At 33.8% G+C, this 9,774-nt stretch overlaps 2 protein-coding genes across 4 annotated transcripts; one reads left to right on the plus strand and one right to left on the minus strand.

The window, feature by feature from the left end:
• The first annotated feature begins 3,818 nt into the window (after nt 1–3,818).
• On the plus strand, nt 3,819–8,468 carry LOC107853852 (probable LRR receptor-like serine/threonine-protein kinase At3g47570). 3 transcript variants are annotated; one of them, XM_016698843.2, is made up of 4 exons: nt 3,820–5,068; nt 5,147–5,362; nt 5,935–7,926; nt 8,016–8,468. In XM_016698843.2, the coding sequence occupies exons 1-4, from the start codon at nt 4,009–4,011 to the stop codon at nt 8,351–8,353; spliced, it is 3,606 nt and encodes a 1,201-aa protein (XP_016554329.2). In that variant the 5' UTR covers nt 3,820–4,008; the 3' UTR covers nt 8,354–8,468. The 3 variants fall into 3 exon arrangements, with proteins under 3 accessions (XP_016554328.2, XP_016554329.2, XP_047259621.1); XM_016698842.2 differs by having other exon boundaries at nt 3,819–5,362; XM_047403665.1 differs by lacking the exon at nt 5,147–5,362 and having other exon boundaries at nt 3,821–5,068.
• A 156-nt stretch (nt 8,469–8,624) lies between these two features.
• On the minus strand, nt 8,625–9,736 carry LOC107853851 (ras-related protein Rab11B-like). The gene has a single exon (XM_047403666.1). The coding sequence runs from the start codon at nt 9,360–9,362 to the stop codon at nt 9,051–9,053; it is 312 nt and encodes a 103-aa protein (XP_047259622.1). The 5' UTR covers nt 9,363–9,736; the 3' UTR covers nt 8,625–9,050.
• Between the last annotated feature and the right edge of the window lie 38 nt (nt 9,737–9,774).

Here is a 9,774-nt window from a genome sequence, read left to right on the forward strand (position 1 = left end):
AAATTTTTGGTTGATTAATAGTGGTTGCACCGACCACATGACTTATAACAAGAGTTCTTTTAAAGAATTAAAGCCTACTGAAATATCCAAAGTTAGGATCGAAAATGGTTACCAGATTCTTGCTGAAGAAAAAGGAACTGTTGTCATCAAACCAAGTTCAGGTAATAAAGCAATTTTAGATGTTCTTTATGTATCTGATATTGATCAAAACTTATTGAGTACTTGTTAGTTGGTAGAAAAAGGATACAAAGTATCCTTTGAGGATAAGCATTGCTTTATCAATGATGGTGCTAGAAAAGAAGTTTTAAACATTGCTAGAAAAGAAGTTTTAAACATTAAGATTAGAGGTAAAACATTTTTTATTTGATCTAATGGAAAATGTTTCTGTAGAACATGAAAAATATCATAGGCTGGAAAAAATAGAAGATGATCCAATAATTGAAAAAGCACAAACAATATGTGAACCTGTTAGATTTAAAGGAGCTTTCAATGTCCCTAAAAGAATTAAAGCTAAGGAGGAGTTATCTATGTTTCAGAAAAATAAAACAGGTAAGTTTAAATTAAAGATGCAAACGAAATAGGAAAACATGCCAAAAGGATTTAATAGTAAAGGGTTGCATTCAAGACGAGAAGTGAATTTAGTTCACTACAAGCTAAAAGATGAATCTGCAAATTTATTCACAAGGCCACTTTTGGTTATCAAGTGTGGAGATCCCAAGATAGAAGACCAAAATTTTGTAGTTCAAGGAAAAGTGTTAAAAGTTTCTTTAAGGAATAATGCACGAGATTTATTTTTTATTTTTCTCCAACTTTTTTACATACAACTCCTAGTCAAATTGGGATTCCTATTTTTGGTAGGAGACTGATTAGTTGTTATTTTTGGTAGCAAATAGTTTTCTTGTATGATAAGTTTAATCTATTTTTAGTTGTAATAGCACTATTTAAGGATGAGTCGATGATCAATAAAAAATATAGCTTTATCAAAAAAAAACAAAAAAGGAAAAATCCTCTCTCTGCGTTCTTCTCTAACTCATCTCTATTAAAACCAACAATTTCTTAAGGGGCGTGGGAAGTCTAAGGTGGACAAGTAAAAATTAATGGAGGGAATATCTATTTCTCATAGCAAGACTTTTAGAGATTTTTGTTTGGGACATAACTTGCGCCAATGAATTTATGCCTAGCAAATTTTTATGGCTTGCGTTTTTTTTTTTTTCATTTTTCGCTGCCAAGGGAAAAGGAAAACGAAAAATTAAATATCACCCCAAAATAACTCATGTGCAAATGACCCTTTGGAGTTGGATTATGTTGAGTTGAGCTAAAATCAGTCAATATATGAGAAATTATATTGTGCTCAATCCTTAAAATTTTGGGCAAATTGGATGGGTCTATCAACTTTTGGATCATATTTTTCAGCCCAACATGTATCTATACAAAAAGTAATATCTTCCAAAATTTTCTTCGGAGCTTGATGAGAGCAAGTAATATGGAGCAACATTGGAAAAATCAACCTATAGGAAAATGTTTAGCCATTTTGAAGTATCTACTTCCAAGTAATTGTACACCATATCATGAGCACTAACTGTACATTTGATTGTAAAATTACTGGACGACTCCTTCCCAAGTCAAGCACTAACTATATTTCTTTCTTGGTCTGCCACTTAATTTTTTTTTTTCCAAGTCGAACACCAATTATATGCCATTCTTACAATGATATAGGTGGATTCCAGATTAAAATTTTATGAATTTAATCTTTAAGGGGTTGTTTAGTGTGAGGGATAAGAAAAGATAATCTCGGGATAACTTTTTAGTACCCCTTAATCCCTTGTTGGTTATAGAAGTGTGGAATAACTTATCTCAAGATTAATAGTTAGTGTTGGAATAAGTTATCCATATCTTAGAGAGGGTATATTAATACTGGGATAACTTATACCGGGATAAAATGTGTAAAATAATAAAAATATACTCCTTAAACCTGCTTTTATATATCACTTTTCACATCCATATATATTCCCATAATTTTTAATACCATTTCCTTTGCTACTTGTTATTTTTGGCAGTATATTTGTCTATTAAAAAATTATACTATAAATATAATTTTTATTTATGAACATATTATGCGTTAAATTTATTGCCTAATGCTTATGTTTATTTATAATTTGATTTTTCTTTCAAAAATATTGACTCCACTACTTAATTACATATTTTTAATTAAATAATCTTTTGTCACTTAAAAATTTAAATTTTATATATCAATTAAAATAAAGATAACTTTTAAACATTTTACAATATAGTATGTGCTAAAATGAAGTGATAAAAATAAGGGTAAAGGCTCAAATATGCCATTGAACTATCATAAATGACATAATTCTATGATCAATTAAAAGTTCAGTTCATTCATGTCATCGCCCTTACAAAATCACCTCATTCATGTCATTTCTTTTTAATTGTGGTTTTTCAAAAACTATTTTTCCATGTAGATTTTATTAGAGGTCCACATCATAAATTACAATAAGGAATAAGATTCAAATATGCCATTGAACTATCAAAATGTCTCATTTATAATATCAGTTGAAAGTTTGGCTCATTCATACCATCACGATTACAAAACTAGCTTATTCATGCCATTACTTTTTAACGGTGGGTTTGCAAAAATAACTTTGTCACGTGGCCTTTTATTAGAAGTTCACGTCATTAAATAAAATAAATCAATAATACTTTCGAGATAACAAGAGAATCCTCCATTTTAAACTAACTAAAAAATATTTAGAAAAAAACATAGAACATGTCTAGAAAACACAACACTTATGAAAAGTTCACAAAAAAAAGTGTTTAAAAGCTATTTTGTCTTTAAAACATTTAAAATAAGATAACACAAACATGCTCTACATGTTGTGTACTTTTTTAGAATTTAAAAAAAATGTAAAAACACCCTAAAAATTAAAAGTAAATAGTCTCGTCGAGCTATTAAACTACGATAGAACAATTTGATCGAGAATGTAAATAGTTTTTCATGTTGTCATATCCATTACCCAAAAAGTAGTGACTAGAATCAACTATAGGTAGTATAAAATGAGCTAAATTAACTTCTACAAAAAGTAACTAGAATGTTAAAGTCTACAGATTATGTCCTAGTTAGAAATAAAAGGATTATAAACATGTTATGATCAACTATATAAACTATCTATAAAAAAAGTCCGAAAAAGATACCTAAACTTTGATAAATTTGTTGTAACATGCCACAACTTTACGGGGGTTCTATGATCCTCGTAAATTATTTTTTATCATATTTTTGAGGCATATATTTGCTTAGTTGGACTACTTCAGACTCTTACGTGCACAGAGTGTGTTTATTCATGCAGTGATCCAACTAACAAATATATGCCACAGAAATACGGTAAAAATAACTAGAGGGTGATAGGACCCGTAAAGTTAAAACGTGTTACAACAAATTTCGCCGAAGTTTAGGTATATTTCGAAACTTTCTCCCTAAACTATCTTAATCATGTAAGAAAAACTCTCAAGCGTATAATATAAGTTAGTAAAATTAACTTATTTGACGAACATGGCATACCATTTTTGCACCACACAGTTCTAGGGAAAATAAAGCAAGATTTGATTGACTTGCACAAGTCTTTGTCTGATTAGATAAATTTATGAACCATATTTACAATTCTAATTGAATCGTGCTGGACTTGGTGAAATTAGAATTGATATGACCAGTGGGGGAGCCACTCGTCCGAAAAATACATTATGTAGCTAGGTAAATATATATATTAACGTATATATGACATATTGACACTCCTTGGCTTTTTCATGAATTTACTTCTTCATATTTTGAAACCCCTAAATGAAAATTTCAACTCCGCCATTGAATATGACAGAATGAATGAAGAAAAGTATTTTTTTTTTTTCAAAATCATGAAGACCAAAAGGTAAATTTCATTGCTATTTAATGTCTCAAAACCACATGTTATAAGCCATACCATTTTCCTACTAATTTTTGCACTAATGAAGAAAGCTTTCTGTTCTTTTCTCTTAATAGTACTCTTGTTGCTTTACTATGTTATGGCTTGTTTCTCCATGACCCAAACCAACACTACCACTGATCAATTGGCTCTTCTGTCCTTAAAATCTCAAATCATTTCCGACCCCTCTCACTTCTTGTATAAAAACTGGTCTCCTGCTATTTCTGTTTGTCATTGGGTTAGAGTCACTTGTGGTTCTCGTCACCAACGAGTGAAGTCCTTGAATCTTTCTAACATGGCTCTTACAGGCAGGATTCCCCAGGAATTTGGAAACCTCTCATTTCTCGTTTCTCTTGACTTGGGAAGCAACAATTTCCAGGGAAATTTGCCTCAAGAAATGGCACGCTTGCGTCGGCTTAAGTTTCTTGATTTAAGTGTCAACAACTTTAGAGGGAAGGTTCCTTCTTGGTTTGGATTCTTACATCAACTTCAAGTTCTAAATCTTGGAAATAATAGTTTCACTGGTTCCATCCCATCTTCATTTTCTAATATGTCCACACTTGAGACTTTGAATCTGGATTTTAATTCCATAGAGGGCCAAATACCAAAATTGATTGGAAGCCTTATAAACCTTAGAGAACTAAGCTTGTATGGAAACAATCTCATAGGCTCTATTCCTCCATCAATCTCGAATGCCTCAAGGTTGGAGATGTTAGAATTATCTAATAATTCACTTCAAGGAAACATCCCAGAAGGGATCGGCAATCTTCACAACATGAACTGGTTGTCCATACAATATAATCAACTTACGGGTTCCATACCATTCACAATTTTCAATATTTCTAGGATCGAAGTCATTGCATTTACTGGCAATATCTTATCAGGAAGTCTTCCCAATGGTTTATGCAATGGTCTCCCAATACTCAAAGGGCTTTATTTATGGACAAACAAGCTTCACGGTCATATGCCTACAAGTTTGTCGAATTGTTCACAACTTCAAATTTTGTCTTTTTCGGATAATGAGTTTGATGGACCAATACATAGTGAAATTGGAAGATTGAGTAACTTGCAGATATTAGAACTCGGAACTAACCATTTCGCTGGTACGTTCCATCTTATGAATACTAGCACTATTGTATCTTATTACTTCAGAATTTTATTTTATTACACATTAATTTCAGGGATAATTCCACGAGAAATTGGAAATCTTGTTAATTTGGTAGAGTTAGCCATGGAGTATAATCAGATTACCGGCTTTGTCCCGATCTCCATATTAAATATCTCATCACTGCAAATTTTGTCACTGTCGAGAAACAATCTTAGTGGATTCTTACCACGGGAGATTGGCAACTTAACCAAGATGCAACATCTACAGATTAGTGGAAATAAGCTTATAGGTACATATATATTATAATGGTGTCTCATGTTAATTTTTATAGATCCATTAGAACTATTAAAATTCTATGAATTTATGCATGTAATGACTAATAAAATGTAACAATTATAAATAAATCTTCTAAACACCATATAAGGAGAGTCTTTTAATGTTTAAAATTTATCTTCGTGGTCGTATGCCTACAAGTTTGTTGAATTATACAAAACTTCAAAGATTGTCTTTATCAATAAATGATTTTGATGGACCAATACATAGTGAAATTGGAAGATTGAGTAACTTGCAGAAGTTGTAACTTGGATTTAACCATTTCAAAGGTATGTTTTTATCTTATGAATACTTGCACCTAATTGCTTCGGAATTTTATTTTATAACACAGTAATTGCAGGGATAATTTCAGTTATTGAATAATTGAGGTATCTAAGTTTGGTGATATTAGGCATGGAGAGAAGCCAGATAAGTGGATTCTACTGCGGGAGATTGACAACTTAAACAAGACGCAATTCTTATATCTTAGCAAAAATACATTGAACCAACTATTTAAACTCACTAGTAATCCACTATATATGTTTCCAGGTGAAATACCCAAAGAAATAAGCAATCTCATTGAGTTGGAGGAACTTAATCTTCAGAATAATAGATTCAGTGGTCCACTTCCAATGGAGACCTTCAACATATCAGGGCTGAGAGAGATTTCTCTTACAAGCAATAATCTATCAGGAAGCCTCCCACCAAACTTGTGTTCTAACTTACCCAACATTGAAGTGCTTTATCTGGCCAACTTAACCAATCTTGTTGGGACTATTCCTCATTCTATCTCCAATTGTTCAAAACTTGCAATTCTTGAGCTTTCAAACAACAAACTCACTGGCTTGATTCCCAACTCACTTGGATATTTGACTCATCTACAAATCCTAAACTTGGGGTCAAACAATTTAACCAGCCACTCGTTGTTAAGCTTTCTGACTTCCTTAACCAATTGCCGAAATTTAACACATCTTGATATATCTTTCAACCCTCTAAATGACATGCTTCCGACCTCTACAGGGAACCTTTCCACATCTCTTAGAACATTTTTCGCCATCAGTTGTAAAATCCAAGGGCGAATTCCAGATGAAGTTGAGAACTTAAGCAGCTTATTAGACCTTAGACTTTCTAGAAACAACTTGGTTGGATCGATTCCCACAACAATGGGAAACTTGAGAAATCTTCAGCACTTCGACTTGACTAATAACAAATTAACAGGATTTATTGGAGATCATATATGTAAATTGCAGCATTTGGGTGATATTTACTTGGGTCAAAATCAATTTTCAGGATCTCTTCCTAATTGTTTAGGGAATAATACTTCCCTTAGGGAGATACATTTGGGTTCCAACAAATTGAGTTTCAATATACCACCAAGCTTAGGGAACCTTAAAGATCTAGTGGTTCTTGACTTATCATCAAACAAGATGGTAGGTTTTTTACCTCCAGAAATTGGAAATCTAAAGGCTGCAACACTGATAGATCTGTCAATGAATCAATTTTCAAATGAAATTCCTAGAAAAATTGGAGGATTGCAAACTCTGGTGCACCTTTCTTTGAAACATAACAAATTGCAAGGACCTATACCTGACTCAGTGAGCAACATGGTAGGTTTGGAATTCCTAGACATTTCTCATAACAATATATCTGGAATCATTCCTATGTCTTTGGAGAAACTTCAAAACCTGAAATATTTCAATGTTTCTGTCAACAAGTTGTATGGTGAAATACCCTCGAATGGTCCGTTCAAGAACCTCTCGAGTCAGTTTTTCATCTACAATGAAGCATTGTGTGGTTCTTTAAGGTTTAGTGTCCCTCCATGCCCCACTTCATCAAAGCATAGATCTAATAGGACAAAAGTGCTTGCTGTTGTTCTTTTGCTGGGAATTGCACTAGTAATTGTTCCTAGCGTCTTTGTGTTTTTATGGAAAAGGTATAGAAGAGGTAAAAGAGCTCCTCAACAACCTGATTCATTGGCTTCCATAACAAGAGAAAGAATTTCATACTATGAACTGCTCCAAGCAACTGATGCGCTTAGCGAGAGTAATCGGATTGGTTCCGGAAGTTTTGGCTCTGTTTACAAAGGTGTTCTCAGAAGTGGAACTGCCATTGCAGTCAAAGTGTTCAATCTGCAACTAGATGCGGCATTCAAGAGCTTTGATACAGAATGTGAAGTTCTGCGCAGCCTTCACCATAGGAATCTCGTAAAAGTCATTACTAGTTGTTCCAACCTTGATTTTAAGGCTTTAGTGCTTGAGTATATGCCAAATGGAAGTCTTGAAAAGTATTTGTATTCACACAACTACTTTCTCGACATCAGGCAGAGACTAAGCATAATGATAGATGTGGCATGTGCATTGGAGTATCTACATCATAGGTGTTCGTCAGCTGTGATTCACTGTGATCTAAAGCCTAGTAATGTCTTGCTGGATGAGGACATGGTTGCCCACCTAAGCGACTTTGGCATTTCAAAACTACTTGGTGAAGATGAGAGTGATTTATATACTGAAACTTTAGCAACATTGGGATATATTGCACCGGGTACGTCTCTTTGTTTTGCTAATTATTTGAGCATTGATATTTCCTCTTCTCTTTTCCCCCACCAAAGGAAATTAATTATTTGACTGTAGAGTATGGACTTGATGGACTAGTGTCAACAAAGTGTGACATCTATAGTTATGGGATCATGTTGCTGGAAACATTTACTAGGAGAAAGCCTAATGAGTTTGAGGGTGATCTTAGCTTGAAGCAATGGGTGAGTTCCTCACTTCCAGATGCAGTAATGGACGTCGTAGATGCCAACTTGTTGGCATCAACTGGCAATCGCTTACAGAAGGAGCTAGATGTTGTGGCATCAATCATGAAAGTAGCATTAGATTGTTGTGCTGAATCTCCGGCAAGAAGGACTAACATGGAAGATGTTGTAGGAATGCTACAGAAGATCAATATTCAACTTCTTGCATGTTGAACATTGTTGCAAATTTTTCTAATGGTTCTCTTTTATCTTTTAGCACTTGATTTGTGCATGATTCTGTTTTCAGAAATTCTAGCTGGTTGCAATAAATCTGACTGTTTCCTTTTGATATGAATGTTGCATAAGTTTGGAACTTGAAAATCTTGAAACAGAATATTGTTTTTCAAAGAAATTGTCGGTGCAATTAACAAGTAGGAGTGTGTTATATCCCCTTATGTTTGTCCCTCGTTGTCCAAATTATCGACAAAATGTCTTTAGCCCGTGCTCGTCTGGACTTTACATGGTGCAGTCTTATGACAGAATCCTTAAATAATATGCTACTTTTGGAAGATAAGACATTCATCCATCGACATTTTTGAGGAGTCCGGGCAACATGGACATTCAGTCTATTGCAAGTATTTTCTGTCAACAAGAAAGTTTTCTTAGCTGAAATTCCCTTGATTTACAAATTACACATGAAAATATAAAACAAGTAATTTTTTAAGCTAAATGTACTTCCATCCCCCTTTAGTTTCCTCCATAATATACTGTGATATTAGTTCTTTTGTTTAACTTACATTTCTTGAAAATTGGATTTGTTTTGTGTGTATATATACTTGCATCCAGAGGCGGATCTAGGGAGAGTTCAACTTTGTGTATACGAAAAAAAGGATCGTACTCATTTTGAACATGTTAACTCTAGATTCTGGATTTACCTCTTGATTGATCCTTTTGCTTGACCGGAACAACATCCACCTTTCTTAACAGAAGATACATCATCTTTTCCGATGTTAATTGCCTGTCCTCTTGATACAGATGCTGGACCATCTCCTATATCAAGTGCTTTTCGACTAACCACTCGATAAATCTGAGTGAGTACTTCTTTGACGGAGTTTTCTACATTGAGTGCCTCAAGTGCAGATGTTTCCATGAAGAAAGTGTTCTCTCTTTCTGCAAAACCACTTGATTTGCCCGTGGGGACAGCTCTGAGGTGGCGAAGATCTGCCTTATTCCCCACTAGCATTACAACGATGTTTTGGTCTGTGTGGTCTCCCAATTCTTCGAGCCATATTTCTACATTTTCAAATGTTACATGGTCTGTTATGTCGTAAACCGGTAAGGCACCCACTGTTCCGTGATAATATTCACTAGTGATGGCTCAATACCTTTTTATGAAACATGAAAAACAATTAGATATAATTCAGGGAGAGACGCTGATATTGTAAAATTAGTTGACACAGTGATCATCTAACTAGAAATTTATTAAGAGAACGAAGAATCGTAGCATAAGGTAAACATAACCACTTCTTTCGTAGCATATATTTCACCATCGAATTCTTTCAACATACAAATTTGGCATCATACGTAAGCATGCTCTTTAACTTGACTTCAGCTCGCATCTATATCCTCCAACTTTGGATGTGCACAAGTAGACA

The sequence above is a fragment of the Capsicum annuum genome, unplaced genomic scaffold (genome assembly GCF_002878395.1).
Source record: "Capsicum annuum cultivar UCD-10X-F1 unplaced genomic scaffold, UCD10Xv1.1 ctg4639, whole genome shotgun sequence".
NCBI classification, from domain to species: domain Eukaryota; kingdom Viridiplantae; phylum Streptophyta; class Magnoliopsida; order Solanales; family Solanaceae; genus Capsicum; species Capsicum annuum.